This window comes from Primulina tabacum, chromosome 13 (genome assembly GCF_025594145.1).
Source record: "Primulina tabacum isolate GXHZ01 chromosome 13, ASM2559414v2, whole genome shotgun sequence".
NCBI lineage: Eukaryota > Viridiplantae > Streptophyta > Magnoliopsida > Lamiales > Gesneriaceae > Primulina > Primulina tabacum.
Genome location: NC_134562.1, coordinates 32,803,909 through 32,827,494, shown reverse-complemented (window position 1 = coordinate 32,827,494; position 23,586 = coordinate 32,803,909). Strand labels below are relative to the sequence as shown.

General features: G+C 34.1%; 1 protein-coding gene and 1 long non-coding RNA gene across 4 annotated transcripts; one reads left to right on the top strand and one right to left on the bottom strand.

The window, feature by feature from the left end:
- Positions 1 to 1,379: 1,379 nt before the first annotated feature.
- Positions 1,380 to 19,801, top strand: LOC142522245 (protein ENHANCED DOWNY MILDEW 2). Of its 3 annotated transcripts, XM_075625477.1 has the most exons (20): positions 1,380 to 1,414; positions 4,187 to 4,279; positions 5,062 to 5,471; positions 5,549 to 5,645; positions 5,851 to 5,904; positions 6,014 to 6,165; positions 7,268 to 7,364; positions 7,486 to 7,590; positions 8,044 to 8,291; positions 8,385 to 8,480; positions 8,558 to 9,064; positions 9,249 to 9,393; positions 9,465 to 9,566; positions 11,327 to 11,419; positions 11,918 to 11,959; positions 15,588 to 15,698; positions 17,799 to 17,870; positions 17,958 to 18,076; positions 18,182 to 18,245; positions 18,354 to 19,801. In XM_075625477.1, exons 3-20 carry the CDS (start codon positions 5,062 to 5,064, stop codon positions 19,476 to 19,478), a joined length of 3,639 nt encoding a protein of 1,212 aa, XP_075481592.1. In that variant the 5' UTR covers positions 1,380 to 1,414; positions 4,187 to 4,279; the 3' UTR covers positions 19,479 to 19,801. The 3 variants fall into 3 exon arrangements, with proteins under 3 accessions (XP_075481592.1, XP_075481593.1, XP_075481591.1); XM_075625478.1 differs by lacking the exon at positions 1,380 to 1,414 and having other exon boundaries at positions 4,128 to 4,279; positions 7,268 to 7,358; XM_075625476.1 differs by lacking the exon at positions 1,380 to 1,414 and having other exon boundaries at positions 4,128 to 4,279.
- Positions 19,802 to 21,639: 1,838 nt separating this feature from the next.
- Positions 21,640 to 22,834, bottom strand: LOC142523385 (uncharacterized). The gene is made up of 2 exons (XR_012814636.1): positions 22,471 to 22,834; positions 21,640 to 22,121 (listed from the first exon to the last, which is right to left on the bottom strand). It is a non-coding gene; the product is annotated as an uncharacterized LOC142523385 (long non-coding RNA).
- Between the last annotated feature and the right edge of the window lie 752 nt (positions 22,835 to 23,586).

Here is a 23,586-nt window from a genome sequence, read left to right as displayed (position 1 = left end):
CATTATTGTTATTACGTAACAATGTAATGCTTCAATGAAAATTTCTCATTATAATATCATCACAACAAGTGTGATTCTTATCAAACTTTCACTAAATGAGCTTTTGGTTAATCATCGAATGTTAAAAACGATTGATCGAAACAGAGCATTGGACTACAGACTTTGGTCTAGAGATTATGTCCATTGAATAACGTGACTTTGGTCCGGATATATTAGTTCACTTGGCTCATTATTCCTTGCTAACCGTATTTTTTTTGTGCACTCATATAACCGATGCTAATCGTATTGTCTATTATATCATTCTATTAAATTTAACATAATATATATTATTAATTGATTTTCGCTAAGTCCTTAAAGACTTAATCTCTCTATTTTCTTTATCTATAGTCATTTCTAGATGCGGTTATCCATGAATTGGATAAAGAAGGAAATATTGGTGAATGATCTAGCAGCGGTTGTGTGAAATATTTATAATAAATCGTTGTCTTTTTAAATTTTATGTTTTAGTTTGGTCTTATAAAATTCTATTGTAATTTATTAGTATTTTGTTCGATTCATTTCCGCTAATAAAGTTACAAGTTTATTTTACTATCTACAATACTTCGAAAGAGTATTTTCTCACGAGATGCTATTAGGTATTGTGGTATTTCTCGAGGACCAAGTCGCTGCCACAACTTTTCATTGCATGTACTATACACACAATATATATATATATATATATATATATATATATATATATATATATATCTTATTAATAAAGCAAGATGGTTGAATAGTAACCAATATTGATAGGCAAAAACTTGTGTGAGGCGATCTCACGGATCGTATTTTGTAAGACAAATCTCTTATTCGGGTCATCTATGAAAAATATTACTTTTTATGCTAAGAGTATTACTTTTTTATTGTGAATATCGGTAGGGTTGACATGTGTCACAGATAAAGATTCGTGAGACCGTCTCACAAGAGACCCACTCATATTGATAAAAAAAATTCTTACTTCAAAAACTACTTTCTTCAAATATTTAACTCTTAATGCATATTTAATTTTGTAGAATATGTTTACATCTTTCATATTTTATAATTGTAAAAAAAATTATGTTATTAAATCTCATGCCATATGGAAAAATATCGTAATTTCAATTTAAAAATTTTGTTAACTATGTGTGTGACGGTAAATAATAAAACAAGATGATTGAATATTAACCAATTTTAGTGAATCTTTTTTCTTAATTCCACATTTCCACAACCACTCTTTCACATATTTAACTCTAATATATATTTAATTTTATAAAATATTTTTAAAATTTTATATTTTATAATTATATAAAAAAATTATTAAATTTCATGACATATTTAATTTTAAAAAATATAATGACTTTCAACTTAAAAATCTGCGTGTTGCTTGGAAAATTTGGGGACAATAAAAAATATACGACTCATTTTAAATTTAATTAAATAAAAGGGATTTTGACTTTTTTAAATCGAAAAAAGGGAGTTGACTGCTGTTAATTAAGTGAGTTCATTTATTAGGTCATTAATTAGTTAGTTAGATTTTATTTTTTTTAAAAATATTTTTTTAATTGATATATCCCTCCTCGATTTGAGTTTTCATTTATTCCAGTTATTTTTGTGTTCTTCACGACAAAATAATCAAAAATCATTTGAAAATTTGAAGACTTGTAGAGAAGTATATACTCGAATACTCTGTATTGCTAGATTTGATTCAGTTTAGTTCTGATTTTTTTTTTTAGAATTTTTGTGAATGGAGTTAATGTGAGTATTTACAGTCGAGGAACGTGTTTATTTTGTGGGTCGAGAAGGTGGATGGAGTGTGATTCGAGTATGATCGTATGTGCTATGTCTGAATAGTAGAGTGTGAGTAAAGAGTGATAGTTCTGGCTATTGTCTCGAGTGGGTCGAGGTGCCTCGACCCACAGCATGTGCACCAACCTATGAGTCGAGGTGTGCATGTGCACACCTCGACCCACATCACCTCGACCCACATAATACGTCTATATAACATCATATTTATAATATAGCATTTTTTTTTAAATTCATACTATTGTCTATAATATAATAATCTTATCTATGTTTTGTAGGTTATGCCACATGTGATCAAGAGAAGACTGGAAGGAAAAAACAAAACAGATAGGAGAATTTGGTAGAAGATAAGATTGAATGATATGTAATTTGTTTGAATTTAAAGACAATTGATTTGATTTTATTAATATGTAATGTGTTTGTGGTGAATTTTTAATTTTGGTATGGGTCAAGTGGACAAGATTGTAATGTGTGTAGTAGATTTTTAAATTTGGGTCGGGCGGGTGGTAAATTGTTTCAATTTTGGGACGAGTGGGTCGAGTGATAATGTTAGAGGTTTGGTTTAGGGTTTGGGTCGAGATGGGTCGAGTGGGTTGGAAATTTTTGATATTTTTGAGTTTTGATCATTTTATAATATATAATTCACTTTATATATGATTAGAATGTAAATATATATAAAAAATTTATTTGTGTAAACATTAGTTATATGTTATAATTTAAGTATGTTAGTTAAAAAATTCATAACAAGTAGAAGAATGTATCTCTTATTCTAACAATGTGGGTTGAATTTATACTCGACTAAAAATCTTAACAAATTTTATAATTCCACTAAAATTCATAACAAATTTTATAATAATAGAACTAGGGATGTAAATGAACCAAATCGTTTGTGATCTATTAGAAGCTCGATTCGATAAAAGCTCGTTTGAGCTCGTTTAATGAGGCTCGTTAAGATAAACAAACCAAACTCAATCTTTACATTATTCGGCTCGTTAGCTCGTGAACATGTTCGTTGGTAAGTTCATGAGTAATCTTTTCGATGAAAAAATAATAGTTTTTCTATTTGATTTATTGATTTTGCATATTATTTATGAAATATATAGAAAAATCTAATAAATTTATTTATTATAATAAATTTACAAAGTTTAATAAGAATAATATATTTTTCTTTAAATATATAATTTACTTTTTAATTAATTTAATGAAAATTTAAATGTATAATTCATATTTATTAAGCTTGTTTGAGCTCGATAAAGGCTTTGAATAAGCTCGTGACCCATGCATATATTCGTTAAATAAAGATCGAGCTCGGCTCGATTATAAACGAACCAAGCTCAAACATTCAAGAGTTCGGCTCGGCTCGACTCGATTACATCCCTAAATAGAACTAAAAAAATTCATAAAATATTTCATTACATATTCATTTTAATGAATGCATATAGAAGCATATGAAATTAATGTTTATTGTATATAAACATTAAAAATTTTTATAATTCTGCTAAAATTCTTAACAAATTTTATAATAATAGAACTAAAAAAATTCATAACAAATTTCAATGTATATCAAAGCATATGAAATTAATGTTTATTATATATAAATATTAACAAAATTTATAAATTTTATAATTATACTAAAATTTTTAACAAATTTTATAATAATATGCTTCTCAGCCCATCTATTACAATATATTAAAATCTATATAGATTTTACAATATATATATATAGCTAGCTTTATGGGTCGAGAAGCCAAAATTATGCTTCTCGACCCATCTCGACCCACCAAAATTGGGTCGCGTGGGTCGAGTATAATCTCGACCCAATTTTGTGACGAGTGGGTCGTGAAGCATAATGGGTCGTGAAGACTTATGCTTCACGACCCTGGGTTGTGAAGCCGTCGGTCGTGAAAGCCGTGCTTCATGACCTTTGGGCTTCACGACCCAGGGTGAAGCTATTCACTCTGGGTCGTGAACATTAACGAGATCCAATAAATTTCACATCTCAAAATAAATTTTTTACTGATTTTTTTGCTGAATTTGTTGCAAAAAAATAACTTGTAGTCTTATGGTTAATTGTTAGCCAAAAAATGAGATGATGGAAGGTTGAGAAAATTTTTTTTTTTGTGAGGAATGAGATGAGATCTAAGATTGAGTCGGAAAAAATGAAAAAATTGAGTCGAGTAAATTTTTTTATTTATTTAAATTATAAATTTTATTATATATATAAAATTAAAATACACTAATGAAACATTAATTTTTAAACAAATTTTAAACGAAAGATAAAAAAGTAAATTATATTCGCTCCCTTTTTTTTAAGAAACTCTCCCTCTCCCGTGACTCCCGTTTTCCTCATTTCCCCGAAAATTTGCAGGGGCGAGGCGAATTTCATCCTGTTCTCCAAGCAGAGGGAAATAGCCTGTCGTTATTCCCTGTAAAACCCATTGTAATTCATCGTTACAAGGTAATCGTCGTCGTCGTCATTCTATATTCGGTATTAACCCTAGGTTCCTGGATGCTATGTCACCCAATTGTGGTGAATTATCGTAGTTGTGAATTGCTGTGGTTATTGCTCTGTTGGCCAATTCGTGAGTGGGTTATCTTTTTATGGTTCTGCAAAATTTGGCCAATAGTGTGTGCAATTGTTACCTTGCAAACTGGTACTCCACATGTTACTACATCTAATTTATTTGTTTAAAACCCTAATATATGTGTGTGTGTGTGTGTGTGTGTGGAGTTGTTAGTGGAATTTGACTTATTAATCATTCTTCTTGTAGATTTGCATTGCTTTTTCTGCCTTGTCTGTTCTTCACCGAGTTATGGTTCAGTGAGTGGTCACATTGTTTGAATGACAAGGAAAGTTTGAACTTTTTTCTGTTTGATTCCAAGTTTAAGCCATAGTTAGACTGTTCGAAATAGGAAACTTATATGGATGGATCTTACTCTTTTATTGTTTTTGGACCCTTTTTTTTCTCTATTTTTATCGAAGAAAGAAAAATAAGAGATTATTTTGTTTAAAAATAAAGGAATATATACTATGAATATACGTTTTTTGTGAAGCCATTCAAATGCTAAAAAAGTGCCATAGGTTTCAAGTGTTTCTTCTTCTTGTTCATGCAAAAAGGAGTGTGATTTGAGATTTCATATGCTGTCATATGAAGAACATTTTAATTTCCCATGTATTGTCTGTTTCTTGTAGTTATGTTTATAAACAAGTGATATTCATTTGAAGTGTCTGAATAACAGATGGTTTCTTCTGATGATGAAGGCGAAACAATTTGCAATGTATCAGAGTATGACTTTATTTCTGGTCAGGACGAAACTATATCTTTCACTGAGTTGCCTGTTAGGTGGAATAAAACCAGGACAAGCCCATTGCATGGGAAGCAACAAATCTTCTTGCAAGGAAAAACTGATAATGGTCTTCGAAAAATCTATAAGCCAGTTACTGCTTGGAAATTTGATCTTTCATATGAGAAGCCTGAGATTTCAGTGTTTTCTGAAGATGGGAACTGGATCAATCTTCTGAAACCAAGGAATGCTTTTGTGGTCATAATTAGAACAATTTTGATCACTGTGAATTTTTTACACTTCGCCAAGTGGAATCCTCAAGGGTCACGCAAAGCTTTGTGGGATCATCTTACAGAATCATTCAGGTTTTGATAAGGGGTTTCATTGTGTTTTATTACCTTTTGCCTTGTTGCATACAGTTCACCTTTTTCGCAATATGTAGGATGCTCGAAGTCAGGCCTTCAGAGGGTGATTTGCTTGATCATATGTCTTTGATTAATGAAGCTGTTAAGAGGGATGAAATTTTGGCAAAATCCAAGGTTTGTCGTCATTTCTTATTACTCGTTGGACTTTAGAAATTTAGGAAAAAGTTTTGAGATCCAGTGTTTGCAAATTAGAAACATTCCCTTTAAATAAAGATAAAGTTGTTCCCTTCCTATCTGTGGATTTTGTCAATGGTTAATTTTCTTCATAGTTTCTGCTGTACTCTAATTCTGGATCTACCGTAACTTTTTTTATTTATAGCTATTGTCTACAATTCTGGAGGAGAAAGCTTTGAAGAGGAAGGCAATAAATGAGGTTGTGCTACGTCTCTTACACATATACTGATGCAGTGATGCACAAGGATGGAGACATAATTTATAACCTGAATTTACTGTTCTTAATAATCATATAATATTGTTTTTAGGACGCGAAGCCTGTTTTCATAGTTGATGATAATGAAGATGAAGACGAGGAGCCTGACGAGATTGACGAAAGTGAAGAACATGAGTCGGATGGGGAGGATGATTGTTTTGACTCCGTTTGTGCAATTTGTGATAATGGGGGCAACATAATTCTGTATGTTTATATTGCCTTTTTTCACATTTATGCGTTGTCTATGAGCTAATAATTTTTTTTTTCCTGTAAATTAATTTGTATTAAGATCATTAATCATGCGGCATTAACTTTTTTCACATTTTTGCATTGTCTATACGCTAATATGGAAGCTCACATTTTCTTTCATTTGTGTCACGAACTTTTTCATGTTTATGCGATTTGATGCTATGGAAGCTCACGTTGTCCTTCGTTTTTATCATGAATATTCTGGTTCTTAATTATTTTCCAACTTGAAGAAAGGACCATATTATTTGTTACTATTTATTGTGATTTAAATCTTGTAACCTTTTAGTGGCTGTCGATCAATCCATCAGTGTATTACTTTTCTGGCTTTCTCTAAAAAACCTTGGATATACCTCCAGCCACACATAGCTGGATCACATTACCATACTTTCACATGCTCTCTCTGCACGATACAGAGTATCATGTGCTGCTTTTTTCGTATCCTGGATGTAGCAATGTTCCATATACCACTCTCTCTCGAAAATATTTTCCACCATAATTCAGTTCACCTCACATCTGTACGAGTACGACTGAAATTCTATTAGTCAAAAATTATCCCTGTCCATTTCATAGTCCCCACTTGAATTTCAAATGGATCGCAAAGTCTATTGATGTCTTTAACAAAAAATCCTGACACTGGGATTGAAATAATGTGTATTAATGGCTGTGAAAAATTTGATGCTATGGACTTCATGTTGAATTGATGTTTTGAATGGCCTATGGAGTTATAGGAAACTTAGTTATTGAGACAGTTCTGTGGGATTGCTGTGGGGAGAGTTTTTATGTTATGATTCCATCACAAAAGTTGCTATGCTTAATTATCATGGGTGATCGCTTTTCTCTTGAATTATCTATTGCTTTCATTTATTTTATTTTGTACAGCACCTTTTGTTGTGTGAACCCGTTGTTTCTTTTGCAACCTCCATGCAATTGTCTTGTCTACCTTTGGTGATTTTGTATTTTGTACTAATGTTTTCATGTTTGCCTTCTTTGCTTTGCAAATAATTAATTAACCTATTTTCCTGTCTTTTGATGATTTGTCTCATGTTGTCTAAATTAGTTGTGAGGGAAAGTGCATGAGATCTTTTCATGCAAACTTTATTGATGGTGAAGAATCGAAGTGTGAATCTCTTGGCTTTAATGATGCAGAAGTAGAAGTATGTTTCCCACCTATTTTACCTCCTACATTTGCTTTCTCTACTTTCGTCAAGTAATATTTTCTCATGGATTTTCTTCAGCACAATCAAGCTTTAAGAGTGTGTGTGTTCATGATTTCAGGCATTAAAAAATGTTGATTTTTATTGTAAAAATTGCGAGCATAAAAGGCACCAATGCTTCGCATGTGGGGAATTGGGATCCTCTGATGATTCATCTGTTGCTGAGGTATGTTGTCCTTCTCAAGTTTTGAACCATGAAATTTCACAAGGCACTCCCTTGTTGATTGAAGACTATATGTTGTCATGTGGAAATGGCTTTTTCCCACTGTTACTTGATGCACCAAAACAAGTGCCTTTCTCCTGATTCATATTACATTGAACCTTGATGGGGCTTGAGGTGAAGCTCCTTATGGTTTTAACATTCCTGTGAACTTTGATTGCATTAGTTTGCTGAGCTCCTACTGAGAGTCATCTTATTTGTGGGAATGACTTAACAAAGGTTGACATTTCTGCAATACCCGTCAACTCTTTTAATTTCGATTTGTCCTTTTTCTTGTGTTGTTATAATTTCATTGTTTTTGTGGTTCTTTTTGGCTATGTGGAAACGCTCAACATATTGGTAGGTGCTTGCTATTGTGTCTCTTCGTATCTAAAATGTTTCTGGCCTGTCATCTCGCAGGTATTTCGTTGTGGTAACGGAGCTTGTGGGCACTTTTATCATCCCTATTGTGTGGCAAAACTTCTCCATCCCGGTAATGAAGCTGCAGCAAAAGAACAACAAGAAAAGATTTCTTCTGGGGAACAGTTTGCATGCCCTGTACACAAATGTTCTGTTTGCAAGGGATTAGAAGTGAGGTCGGATCGTGAGTTGCAATTTGCCATTTGTCGCCGTTGTCCTCGGGCATTCCACAGAAAGTGTTTACCTAGGTAATTTGAATCCTACCTAGGTAATTTGAATCCTGTTAGCAAATTTGTTTGAGATTAGCATTCTATCATTTTCTTTGGTTGGATGCTTGACAGGAAAATTGCTTTTGAAAAGGATGTGGATATGTCACGAAACACAGTGCAAAGAGCTTGGGTGGGACTGATTCCTAACCGTATATTAATATATTGCTTGTGAGTGTCATACCCTCTTTATTATCTGGTTTATTCTTAGTTGTTTACGCTTCACCTAATTATATTTTTTGAATCAGAAAACACGATATCGATCCTCAGTTAGCGACCCCTCCCAGGAACCATATAAAATTCCCGGGCATTCAGCAAAAGATCAAGAAACAGCTTCCATTGGAGTCCAGCAAGACGAAGCTTCTGTTGAAGGGAAGCAGTTCTGCTTTGGAAAATTATGCTGGGAAGAGAAATGCTGTAAAACCATCAGAAGGGGTGGAAAAGTTGTCCTTTAATTCAAATCTTGGTGATCTTTCTAGAAAGAGACTGGAAAAATTTCCTCAACAGGGGTCTTTTAAAAAGCAGAAAGTGGCTTCTAACAGATGTTGTCATGTCAAGCAGAATCAATCCAACACTATTGATAGTGACACATCCTTAGGCGGTAAATTGTTTGCCACTTTCTACGGTGCTGATTCTGAACCAGCGAAGTCTAGCAGGGGGGAAAGAGGTGATGTCGAATATGAGAAATGCCAGAAGTTTAAGCCTGAGAAGAGGATATACAGTTGTTTGGCTCTCGATGCTGATACGAAAAAAAGGTGTTGCTTATTCCTTACATGTGGTTATACCCCTCCTTTTCTATTTCTCTCTCTCCCCCTATGTGAACCCTGGCCATGGTCTACTTGTTTGCTAGGGTATGTAAACATCCAGGGGTACACGGCCATAGTATTAGAGTTTTCTATAAATTGTAACTTACTATTTTCATTTATTTTTTGTTTGCAGAATATCCTCTATGATGAAAGATGTTTCATCTTCAATTACCATTGAGCAAATTAAGAGAAGGCATAAAGGACCATCTACTCATGGTCATTCTTCAAGATCTGCCGCAGAACATATTACATTGGGGAAGGTGGAGGGTTCAGTACAGGTATGTACTTAAGGGGTTCTGGAAATATACTGACTAATCTTAATGGAAGTTAAATTTTGGTGTCACTGCAGGCTATACGTGGTGCACTAAAGAAATTGGATAAAGGAGGCAGCATTGAAGATGCCAAAGCAGTATGCGGGAATGATCTTCTCGTCCAGACGATGAAATGGAAGGTAGTTTTCTGCTGGATCATGTAGGGAGAAATATGTCGAAAGTTTTGTTTATACCTCATGCATCTTCAAGAAGCATCTCAAAGAGATACATATTTTGGTTTATACATTCTGTAGCTTTGAGAAGCATCGCAGCGGTACAAGTTACCCCTTCAATTGCCTAACAATATTCTGGAAACTTTAAAAAACAAATACATGGAAATCTTGATTAGTACAAGGTAATAACCAAATTTAAAGAGGTGGTTCCTGGTTACCATAGTTTCCATAGCTCACTGATTTCTCTAGTTTGAGAGTTTATATACCTACTTACCGCAACCTGGATAGGAAATAGAATTGCTCACGGCTGTATTAAGGTATGCTTGTTTAGGTTCCATGTTTGACCAGTGTATAGGGAAGTTGAGTGACGAGGCAGAATGGCGTTTGCTCATGTGCTATTGGAAATTATTGTCATAGCCTCTCTGATAGCACATGAGCAAACGCCAATATAATATTTAAGTGAATGTGGATACTTATTTTATTCTTTAGATGTAATTATAAGCCGATACTATTGTGTAATTGAAACACTGCAAATACTCATTTTAGTTTACTAGAGTAAGGAACTATAATCTGTTGACTAATTTCTATGTGAAACAACTTTGATTAGATTCTGCAAACATCTTGCATTATATTATGAAACAAATCAAGGGTAGGACAGGATGTTAGTAACTAGCAAGATAAAAGTTTAACATATATATTTGCTACGGGAAGGTATAATTTTGCCGTGTTTTTGTTACATTGTGGTATTACACCAAACTTTTCTGCCTTATATGTTGTCATAAAGCAGATGTCATCGTGTGAAGCGATGTGAAAAATGCCTGGGTTCGCATCATCCTTACTCTTTGGACGTAAAACCGGATACAACTATAAATTTTAGTTTAGGTTCAATGAACTAAGTCCGTTAACTGTTTTCTACATGACTCCTCTGGCCAGGAATCATTTCCATACTTTATGATAGAGGTTCAAGGATAGAAAAGAATGTTCAATGTTAAGTAAGGTATATAAAATATACACGTGCGCGAAAAAGGGGATATAGTGGGGAGCTTGGAAACGGTCATACATTCTGTCATTTATAAGTTTGTAATGGGAAGTTGCTAGCTTGGCTAGGGAACGATATTGTGAATTATTGTATGAAGTATTCAACTCTGGGGTTATTAAAATTATATGCACTGATATTCCAGTAAATTACCTTAAATCCTTTGTTCTTTTCCATTGTTTGTACGTTAAATATTCTGTGGTTGTAACGTAGTACAAGGGTAGAAGTTTAACAAAATTGATGATTAAGTGGATAAATAATATCGAGGTTGCCTTTGTTACACTGCCCCGAGCTTATCTGACTCTGGAAACTATTTTGGTGTTGTGTGTTACCTGGACAAATTATGGAAACAGAAATGCTCTTTTCTTTTCCTTTTCCTTTTCCTTTTCCTTTTTAAGCAGGATCTGGAATGCTCTAAGATTGTATTTTTAAGCAGGAGTCAGACTCTCTTAAGATGTGATTAAATCCTTTATCAGATGCTAGTGTTTGGATTATCTAGTGATGAAAATTTTATTTACTTACATCGTGTACCAAAACTAAATTACATTGGATTAAAGGGATCGGTACTCTCCAATCAATGGTCCTAAGTCAAGATTCAGCGACGGAGAAGTTTTTATAATCCAATGGCCTTGCCAATTGTGTATAGTGAACACGAGCAAAGTTGTTTTACATGTAGATGTCTTTTGTGCAGGAAAAGATGAAGGTGTATCTTGCTCCATTTCTATATGGCATGCGCTACACATCCTTTGGTCGGCATTTCACCAAAATAGAAAAACTGAAAGAGGTTAGTTGATTTCTTAGAACTTTTATGGGAGAGATTTATGTTTATTGCTTCAAGAAATCATTAATTATTTTTAGTGTTACCAATGAGCACGTTTGAAATCATGATTTTAGTACCTATAATTTTACTCATCTTAGGGCCTGGTGCTAAAGCTCTCATGATATGTTCTCAGAAAAATGCACTTGTTCTTATTTTCACTAAAAAGAAGCAGCTGTTTGTGTTGGTACTCTTTAGCACAAACTACTCCCGATATGCAGTAAGCTTTTGTGTGAATACATGCATGTGGCTTTCCATATTTTCTGTTGAAATGCATGTGCGAGTCTCCTTTACGGTCCTTTGCATCGTTGTAGCAATCCTGAACCCTGCGGGATACTTTTTTCCCATTCAAAGTAATGTTTTCTCCCTAATTCATGTGATTCAGTAGTACCCGTTCATCTTGAATTTCCTAAATGGAATCTTTTATTTTGTTTACTGGTCTGATTGTGTGGTTTCACCATGCAGATCGTTGATGTGCTGCATTGGTACATTCAAGATGGTGACATGGTAATAGTCTACCTTTTCTTCTGATTCATTAGGACCACCACTCTTCTATATTGGTCTATTATAACTTATTTCTAGATGAAATTGTTGAGCTTTTTAATACCAAAGTGGATGAGTGTTGTAGAAAACCGTGTCATTTCAACCTCTGAGCTCTATGGTTGAGGAAATTTGAGTTCTATATTATCTCTGGAGGTACCGTATCATTCAATTATTTTGTTTACTAAATATTTGATAATTAATCATCGGAAATAGGGGGAAATATTTACGCTGTGTTTGAATAGCCCTTCATAGTTTTGGTGTTGAATTTTATCCGAAATTTTGAGATTGGTTTGCTTTGGAAATTTTAAATAATAAGTAAGTTTTGCATAGAAATGATGTCATAGTGTAAGAAGTGGTACTGTGTCATGATCAGCTTAGTTAGTTAAATTTATGTTTCAATTCGTGATAATTTTGTTTCTATATTCATTTGTTGACCTGTGAAATGTTTTGGATTCAAAACCTGAGAATTTTTAAACTTTTCTTGCTATAAACTGCTCAAACCAAACATTTCTTCATTTTGCGGAGCACTGAGATGTCATCTCAAGATAATAATCAACAGCAGCTTTATTGCTGTTACAGTCTTGCCGTAACAAATGGCTTCAGATTTTCAGCTGCTTAGATGGTAAGGCATGAGAGATGTATTGTATCATACACGGGATAAAGATGAATAAATTTGCAGTGTCCATGAGGATCTGTTTTGAAAAAGAAAAAAGAAAAAAGAAAAAATATGGGCTTGCAGAATTATAGACCCTTTAAAAGTGAAAGCAAATGCTGTTTAAATTTTATAACTTGTGATCTGGACTAAACTGAATTTAGGAAAGTTGTAGAATATGCTGTCATTTGGCATGTTGTCGTAACGAATGAGTGCTTACAATTGCTTTAGAGGGTCTGAAAGTATTACTAAATTTGTTTGAATTGATATGTGTGAATGATGTCTAGGAAGGAGGTTCTTTAAATTTAAAAATAATAAAGTGTATCGGGTTAAAATGTAACTATTGAATAATGCTATATATGTTACTTCTGGAGCAGATTAAACATCAGAGATAAAAACAAGGTCACAATTGACTCTTGCTTTGACCTGTATATTCTTTAGAAACCAGCTCGTCTAACTTTGAGCACTCAAACTGAGGCATAGAAAAGAATGAGCAAGTTTTTGTGTTTGATGAATTTTTTTTATATATAAGAAACGATATTTTATTAATAATATCATAAGAAATAAGTACATCAGTGAACTAGTGGTCCACTTTCATCATGAAGTACTTAATATAAATGTTGTATTAATGATACACATAAGCTCAATCTCACAATATATCTAATATCGAGACATTCTTAAAATCATCATGAGTGCCGATCCACATAGTAACTTTGATCGTGATTTTTTCCTAGCAATGTTTTCTAGTTTCTTCCTTATCATAAAAATTCTTCGATTTCTTTCCAGCCATACTATCCAACATATGCAATGAACCACGACTTGCCAAAAAATTCTTCCCTTCGTACCAGTTAGCTGTCCTAATTCCATAGAGAATAAATCCCTCGTTGACTTAAGCATCACCAAAACCAATCCAAGCTCTTGCAAAGCTCTAGCTCATAATCCGGCCGTGAATGGACAATGGATGAGCATATGATCCCGAGTTTTTGTTTCATTTCTACACGACACACACCGATTTGGGCACATAGCAATTGAGGGCCACCTTTTCTGCATCATCTCCGATGTCGGTAGCTTACCTTCCAAAATAACATGGAAAAGAGGAAAAACGGGGAACGAGATTGGGGAAAAAAAGACTCGAAAAAAGATTTGACTGAGAAAATACCAGAAGAATCTTTTGTCCACACACAAAATCATCTACCGTTTCAATCAACCTAGTGCTCTGTAACACACCTTAACTCGGACAACTGAAAAAGCTCCTCATCTCTCACAACCTTTCTAAAATGAAAATCACATGATTAAGTAGACGTGGCATTGTCAAGATTATGTAATATTGGCAAATTGTGAACCACGGATAACCGAAATAATGTCGGAAAAATTCTTTAATAGAAGAATCCCCCCACCACCTGTCTTCCCAAAATCTAGCCTTGTTACCTCCTCTCACCTTAATTGAAACTCGTTGCTGAAAAGTCGGTATATTCGGGAAATAAACTTCCATGGGCAGCTGAACGTAACGTTTCTTGCCAACCCCGCATCCCACCCATTCTCTTATAACCCATATTTACTTACAATGATTTTCTTCCACAACGGCCCATTTTCCGCGTAAAATCTCCACCACCACTTCCCCGATATGGCCTTGTTTCTCAAGATAATATTCCCAACACCCAATCCGCCTTTTTCCTTAGGTTTTCACACATGTTCCTACGCGACCAAGTGACTATATACATCTCCATCCGCTCCGTCCCATAAAAAATATCTCGAAGTCTTCATTAATTCTGCTATACCTTTAGGCATCCTAAAAACAGACATGTAATATATTGGAATTGCATTTAAAACTTATGATATCAATGTTAATCTCCCCCATTTTGACAAAAATCTTTTTTCCAACTTGCCCATTTTTTCGACATCTTAGCCACAATGGGATCCCATAATGATGCTTGTAACGGATTTCCACCTAAAGGCACTCCCAAATACTTAATAGGCCATTTCTCCGTACCACATCCAATTTGTTGTGCTAACAGTTTAACTTCTCCTTGTTCACAGTGGATACTCAACAAAGCACTCTTTTCCCAATTGATTTTTAATCCAGACATTTCGCAAAACGATCTCACAACTTACACCAAAAACCTGATATGGTCCTCAATCCTCACAGAGAAAAGTGTATCCTCCGCAATTGAATGTGAGATATCTCTATCATGTCTCTGCCAACCTCGATCCCCCTTATAAAATTCCTTCCTTGGGTTTGTCAATCAATCTCTCCAACACATCCACTGTCAAATTGAACAAAAAGGGAGACAAAGGGATCTCCTTGTCTAAGCCCTTTATACGCCTTATATTTACCCCTTTGCCTCCCGTTAATCATAGCAGAAAATGATACATTCGACACACATACTTTGATCCACCTTCTCCATCTCCCTCCAAACCCCTTTTTCATCAAAACAAAATCCAGAAAATCCCAATTCACATTGTGTTTGATGAATTGACTTTATGAATGTGATATTGTGATGTAAAGTACCGTTTGAACTTGAGAATCTCCCTTTGAATTGGTTTAATACTTTCAGATTTGTTTCTATGTTTCTTGTGTGTCCTATGATTTTTTGTTTAATAATGTGCTGGTTGATGGCTATCATCTTAGAAAAGATGCTTGAAGGATGAGAGTTCATGACAGATTTTCCTGCATTTACACATGCAGCTGCAATTTGAGCCAGATAGTTCAATAGTTTGCATTTATTTCTTATTTTTCCCCTTTTTATTCAGTTGATTTTGATTATATCTTTCTTTGAAGTTTAAATTTCTCTAGTTATTGTTGAACCTGTAGTTGCTTGCATTTCGTTTCTAGAATGCACTCCGAAGCTCAGATTGAGATGGAATTAATTCAGTATCAATTACTAACCTACATGTTTTCGTAATGATTGTCCTGCATCTTATTTTGTGTTTGTTAATCAGCTGGTCGATTTCTGTTGCGGTTCAAACGATTTCAGCTGCCTCGCAAAAAGGAAGCTCGACGAGGTCGGAAGGAGGTGCTCATTCAAAAACTATGACATACATCAAGCAAAGGTGATACCTGTTATGTATTGTGGATCGCTCATTCACTAACTTTGTAATCTTTATTAATATTATAATATATTCTTGTTTTCGATAAAAAAAACACTTTACGTAATTTTTAAGATTTAAGTAAATTTATGAAAGATCCATCGAGGACTACAGAGCAGCTCAATGGTCACTGATCAAATGCTTTTTAGTTTTTATTATAATTGTCGAGAATTCAACCAAAGTCTCAAATTGGAAATACATGAAGAAGATCATGGGTTAATAAGATGGAAATATATTTCCATTGGTACAAGCCATTTTGGGTAAAGTCTCAAAACAAATCCACGAGGTTTATGTCAAAAGTGGACAATATCATGTCATTCTGTAGATATGTGTGTTCAATTGTACAACAAGTAGTATCAGAGCCATGGTCTAGATCGAGTCCTGTGGGTGGAATCCTTGGATACTCAAACGAAGGATGGGGCTTCAAGTAAACTAGTGATGAGCTCTCGAGGCAGGTGGTGCTTCAAGTATTTCACGTAAGGCGTGTACTCCCAACACAGTGGAGAGAAGTGATCTCGATTGGAATATGATCCTCCAAGTGGAGAGGATGGACATATTGGCTTGAGGGGGGAGATCCAGACCATGAGAATAATGATGGTCCTTTGTTTGAGGGTAGGATTGTTGGCAATTCAACCAAAGTATCATATTGGAAATACATGAAGAAGATCACGAGTTAATCAGATGGAAATATATCTCCATTGGTATAAGATTTTTTGGGTAAAGTTTCAAAACAAATCTGTGAGAGTTTATGCCTAAAGTGGACTATATCATAATATTTTGTAGATATGCGGGTTCAAGTATACAACAAGTGGTATCAGAGTCATGGTTTAGATTGAGCCATGTGGTGGAATCATTGGATACTCAAACGAAGGATGTGGGGTTTCCAGTAAACTCGTGATGAGCTCTCAAGGCAGGTGGTGCTCCAAGTATTTCACGTTAGGCGTGTACTCCCCGACGTAGTGGAGATGAGTGACCTCAATTGGAATGTATGATCCTCCAAGTGGAGAGGACGGACGGATTGGCTTGAAGGGAGATATAGATCATGAGAATAATGATGGTCCTTCGTTTGAGTGGAGAATTCCTTCAACCAAAGTTTCATATTGGAAATACATGAAAAAAATCATGGGTTAATAAGATGGAAGATATTTCTATTGACATGAGGTTTTTGGGTAAAGTTCAAAAACAAATCCATTAGAGTTTATACCCAAAGTGGACAATATCATGATATTGTGGAAATATGCGTGTTCCCTTGTACAACAATAATTATTATAATTTTTATATTGTAAGGTATGTATAAACTAAATTAATTAATATCGTGGAAGAAAGAAAGTTTTGGTTAAGTTTCATGATGCTTCATGTAGTATTTGAAGAAAATTAATATGAAACACATGCGCTCTCTTTCTCTCTCTTGCACACATCATTACATTCCTTGGGTTTGAGCATGGTTTCTCTTACTTTACAGATAGATGGGTCCTTGAAGTTTGCAAATCATAGTTTATATCTACTTGTTTAGTTGTTGATACGTGAAATGTGGTGCAATTGCTTTGATCTTGGGATGTTAGCTGGGGAATGAGAAAGATTGTCGTGATTCCATTGATTCTAGAGTCGGATGTTGCTTTTATGAGATTATCTTTTTTCTTAGACCTTGTTCCATTCTTTTTCTTCTCCAATTTGTTACTTTAATTTTCTAGAAAGTTGTGTACCACTATTACCTTGAGGCTTTACTAGCATAAAGGGCAACCTCTAATGAATATCATATCTTCTTTTCAAAAGAATATGGTCCTATCTGTATTGAATTCACCATTTGAATGGGCTCAGAGTTTTGGATAAAACTTGAATGGTAAAAGTTTTGGTTTTTTACTTTTTGAATCATTTGTTAGTATTGCACTTTTTCCTTCTTTTTTTGTTTTGTTTTTGTCAAGGCTACTCTGGGGAGAAATTTGACATTTTGGGAATTGAACACGGTGGCGGTCCCCATAATTTGTTTGTGTCTTAGGAAATCTCTGACACGTCATTTTTTTACCTTTACCTATCTATTAAATTTTAGCGTCGTCTCTATTGCAGGATGATTTTTATTTTGAAAGAAGGGACTGGATGGGAGTGAGACCAAATGAGTTGCCTGACGGATCTAGATTGGTGAGAAAATCCTCCCTCTCTGCTTTTACAAATTTTGGTGCCTCGTAAAATATTCTCTCTCTCCCTCTCTTTCCTTCTCTCTCTCAGATCATGGGGCTGAACCCACCATTTGGAGTTAATGCTGCTCTTGCTAACAAATTTATTGATAAAGCCCTCGAGTTTAAACCAAAGCTCCTAATCCTTATTGTTCCACGGGAGACACAGCGGTAAATTTTTACTTTTTTGGCTAAGCTCAAAAGTTGAAACAAGGAAAATGTTTATCATCTGTATCCTGTGGAGAAGTTTAAGTCTGTTATTCTTCTGTTGATCAGGTTGGATGAAAAGAAATTCCCTTATGATCTTATTTGGGAGGATGATCAGATGTTCAGTGGCAAGGTAGCTTGTTTTTATTTTTTTGTTTTTCAGTTTTTTGTTTGCATTTTAATATTGATCATATCTGATAAGGTTGTTTGAGTATCGCTCTTAATGTGCTGTCTGTTTCAGTCGTTTTACCTACCTGGGTCAGTTGATGTCCATGACAACCAAATTGAGGATTGGAACAATACTGCACCTGTTATTTACCTTTGGAGTCATCCAGATTGGACATCCAAACACAAGGATATTGCTGTACGGCATGGCCATTCATCTGGAGCTCTGAAGAAAAATAGCTTGGAGGAAACTCATCACGAGATGCACTCGTTTATTCCTAAACAGGAATGTCATAATCTTGATGAACCCTGTGTTAGGAAAGGGGAAGATAAAAATCCCGATAAACAAGAAAATCAGGAACAAGAAGCTAGGGCAACTCCAAGTCGGCAGGTTGTTTATCCACACGACAGAGAAAGCACTAAAGATGATAAGAAAGATGTCCCGTTTAAGAATCATTCTGAAGCAAAACAAAAGAGGCTTGATGACAAGCCAAGAAAGAGAAGACGATCAAACAACGATAAGTCTCTTGTTGATGAGTCCAATAACAAACATTTTGTATCAGGTAAGGCTTCACCAAATTTAGCTGATGGACGTCCACTGGACTTATATTCTTCCAGACACCTTGAACGAACAACGCATGTTAATGCTGGGAGGGATGATTACCATCAGTCTGATAGTAGGAGTTCATATTCCCCCTACTCTCAACCTGTATATGATGGCAATCAGGACGATTATTTGGTGAGAAAATACAGCTTGAATTCCGAGGAACAATACTCAAGTATGCCCGGAATGGCCAGCAGACAACAATACTCTCAGTCTCTTAATCCTGAATATGATCTTAGGGGCTTGAATGATCGATGGATGGGATATCATCCCTTCGGAAGGACAGATCACCCACATGTAAGTGTTCCGAGAAGAGAGGTACCAATTTCCTGGAATCAAAGACCCGAGCATCTATCTCATCTGGGGCCCGGGATTCCATCTCCAGGCAGACCATTAAATGCAGCATCGATCCCATTTTATGGTGGGATGAATACTTCTGCAATGAACCGATATGCTTCTGGATTGGGTGAGTCGAATCATGTTGGTATGAATAATATGGTTCCCAGAGCACCTGTGCTGGATACAATTGACAATTACCTTCCTCCAGTTCCAAGACCAGGATATCGAGGCTTTCCTCCGGGTCCTTACTACCCTTAGTTTCAGCCCGACCCTTCAAGCCAGCTCAACTTGTTTGATTTCCTATTTTCACCCGCATGGGGCACTGGTTGGCCTTTTGGGCTTTAGTCGTGCTGCACTTTGCTTACATGTCGTGGGGATAATCTGTGAATTCTTTTAAATATTGACCACAACTCGTGCATTCGACGTTTTCCTTTTTTTTTTTTTTATTTGGCTTTTGTTGCAGCTTATTGGTGTAGTGTACTAAAGATTTAGTTGGGTGATTGGTGAATTTGACTAATAATGTTATTTTATTATGCTTGATCGAAAGATATTAAATATGTTATTTTATGCATGATCAAAAAGCTATCTTTAGAAACTTTGCATCCAATTTCCCCAAAAAAAAAAAAAAAAAAAAAAACAAATCCGAATAGGACATTCTTTTCAACGAGTGTGATAGCTGCACTAAACTATTGCATTCTTTTGATCGTTTTTCTAGTTAGAAAGATGATTGTATGGTCATCCAAGTGAAAAAACCTCGTTAAAAATGTTATACGAAGGCCATCTTATATAGCTACGTATGATTGAGCCGATAATGTCGATCAATATGTACGTGATTGTCACATTGTATTGCACACCTTGAAAAGTTATTAGAATCTTGTTAAATACAAATTTCAATTTGGATGTAAAAAAAAGAGTTAAAACCTGATTTTTTTAAGTATTTTTTCCGTGTGTATAGTATTCATAATGATAACTAATTTAATTTTTTTATAAAAAAACAAAAAACAAAAAAACAAAACAAAACTTGAAAACTAGTTATTCGATCATTTTAAGCTTTATTTTTATGCGAAAATTTTCAAATTAAAAGATTTTAACTATTCGGATCGCCTTCATTCGTTCTTTCAATCTACTTCAATCATGAAAATGCGTGTCAATACATAAAAGGATAAATACATACATATGCATATAGAATGCACCATCAATTGGTTTACATTTAATTTCCATGTTCTTCCCAAAAAATTATTTTACTAAAATGACAATTTTGATATACTGCATCTTAAATTATAGTAATAAACTTTGGGTCAAGTAAAAAAATCAACATTAATTAGTTAACATAATATATACAATATTTTACTGCAGACAACATATCAAGTACATTTGATAATTAATCAACCAAACCATTTTTACTGATTGTATAGTCCGAAAATTATTATCGATAAATATTTTTGGGAATATGAGTTGCAAGTCATGTGCCCACACAATATAGTTACTTATTAATTCAAGATAATATAGGGATTCAATCCCAATGAACTATTGATAGTGGTACCTTATTTAATAAATCAACACATATAAGAATTCTTGAAATCCTAATTTTTTTTCTTTAATTCAAGTATCTTCTTATTTATCAATCTAAGAATTTCTAGTTATTTGGAAAACACCCTTACAAATTATCATTAGCATATTGTATTATTATGTAAACGGATGTCAAACTATAAAAGTATTTGTATCCACGACCTATTATTAATATTCTTATTTATTAGTAATAAATCAAGTCTTCAATTATCATGATATCACTATATAATTAAAATTAATTTAAATTAAATAAAAGGATGAATAAAATATCCAATAGTTTCTACCTACAATAACATTAGGAACCAATAACGATGGATGGTTAAAAATAAATTATATTCATATCTTTCATATAAATGTAACAAGAAAATTAACAAGATGGTAGATAATTTAACTTCATGTTATAAGTCCAAGTCTTTCATATGTCCCCTTAGGAACATTATAGTTTGATACATACTAGTCCGATTATTCATTGTCATTTCATCTTTATCTAAATCGTTCATTTTTTTTCTTTTTCTCTTTATTTGTTATTTTTCTTAATGTATGGTAGGTGGATGGATAAATATTTTTTAAAAAAATTGTTTCAATCCATATTATTCTATATGTATTATATCTATTATCATTTGTTAATAATACAAGTTTTATAGATTGAATTTTCTGGTTTTCTGGCGACGTTGTGAGGCAGAAGTTGCCGGAATGATGGCTGTATATCGGCCGGAAACGGGGATGATTTATTTTATTTGATCGCTTATTGGGTCGTCATTTTATACTTTTCCAAATTTGATAAAAAGTAGTTTTGATCTCCATTTTCGTGTTGTATTCCAATTTATTCGAACTTAATTGAAGAAAAAAGTATAACTCACAAACAAACTTTATTATAGATGATTTTTGCATGAATCAAAAATCTCTTACCAAACACACACAAACATATAATTTATATGAGACGACCTCAACAGAATATCGAGAATATCAAATGACAACTCTCACACACAAACTGATTTCGAGCTAATAATACAGATATTTTAATTAGCTCACTGGTCCAACCGCAACCTTATTCATAAGCAAATTATCGATAACCATTGCAAAATGCTAGCCAGTCAGCCAGCACTCGCACTTGCATGCATGCGGGAGCTCAGGCCTAACAGTGAGGCCAGTGCTTGCACTTCTTTGGTTTGGGTTTATAATGTCGATCTGCTTCTCCTGATTCTTCTTCATGGTCGCTGCTACCCTCATAGCACGGAGGGTGGTGGCAGTGCCCTCCTCCATGCCCTCCTCCATAATGCCCTCCTCCATAATGCCCTCCTCCATGATATCTATCCGCTTCAACGTCGCTCTCTTACAAAGAATCAAAACAGTCGAGCAGTTAGATATAATATGTTGCGTGGATCTATATCTCGAGAACATTTATTTGTAAGATGTAGAAAAATTAACTAACAAGAGTGAAATCTTTGCCATTACGACTCCATATTAACAAAGGATTCCGATAACGACGGAGATAAATGATAATCAGGATTCATCTTTTTGACACAATGATCATAAAATCTGATCAAGAATCCATAAATTTTGTGGCTAAAAAATTTTCAAAAGTAGAAATGTAAAGAAAAGAAGACAAACAAAGAGTCTGCGTTAAGGAAGCTGCTATATATATATATATATATATATATATATATATCTTTGAACTCACTAGTTTCAGTGACCGTCGCAGGATCAGCTCCAGCAGAAACAGAAACCATGCTGGAAGATATCAGTATTATCACAGCAAACAGAAGGCCGAGAAACATTAAACTCTTGGAACCCATTTTTCTACACAATATTACAGTTGTGTTCGAGTGCTCAAATCTTTGGATGAAAAATGTAACAAGGGACGTCCCAATTTATAGGCCAAACGCAAGAGCTTCCGCATAATACCATTGACTAGTTCGATAGAAAGGTCAAAGATTTCATGTATAATCAAATCATATATCATCAATTTCATCTGAGGAAGTAACGATTTGTTTACTCTTTTTTATTTTCTTGCATTGCAATTAATCTCCACGACCAAGCTTATCACAAAGTTGTCTGCATCAGTCAATCGACCGCATAAGTGGATTGAGTATAATCTTTGATCTCATGATGAGGAGCTATTTAAATTATAATAAATACTTAACTTGTGAATTAAATATATTGTAAAATTCAAATTATATATATATATATATATATAGCTATTTAAATTATAATAAATACTTAACTTGTGAATTAAATATATTGTATATATAATTTCCGGGGAATTCATGCAAGGTTAATATTAATATGTAGCTGATTCTTTGAAACTTCGATAAGGTGATGAAGCACTAATTAGTCAAAAACTTGAGAAAGTTAGATTTGATTCATTCAAATTAAGACGGCTAATCATATCATAAAATATTTTCACTAAATTTTATATATATATATATATATATAAAATTAATAAAAAATAAAGAAGGCTTCTGTAAATCAAGAGCACGTGTATATATATGTGCCTTGTTAGCCAACCACTCAGTCACTCACTGGTTGCAATTAAGATTTATTAACACGATTACAATATTTTAATGTTGGAGTATTACAATTGTCATTTTTGATAGAGCAATCGGAACACAACAGCAACCGGAATATTATGTTTGAACTGTTATATGGTTTAAACGATTTGAGTTGCACCGTTATCACCGACTATAGTTTTTTGGTAAAACAACAAGCGATTGGTCCTACAATTGATATCAAATTCAAGGTCATGTGTTCTCCTCCTATTGATTGCAAGTAATGCAATTATTGAGAGAGATTGTTA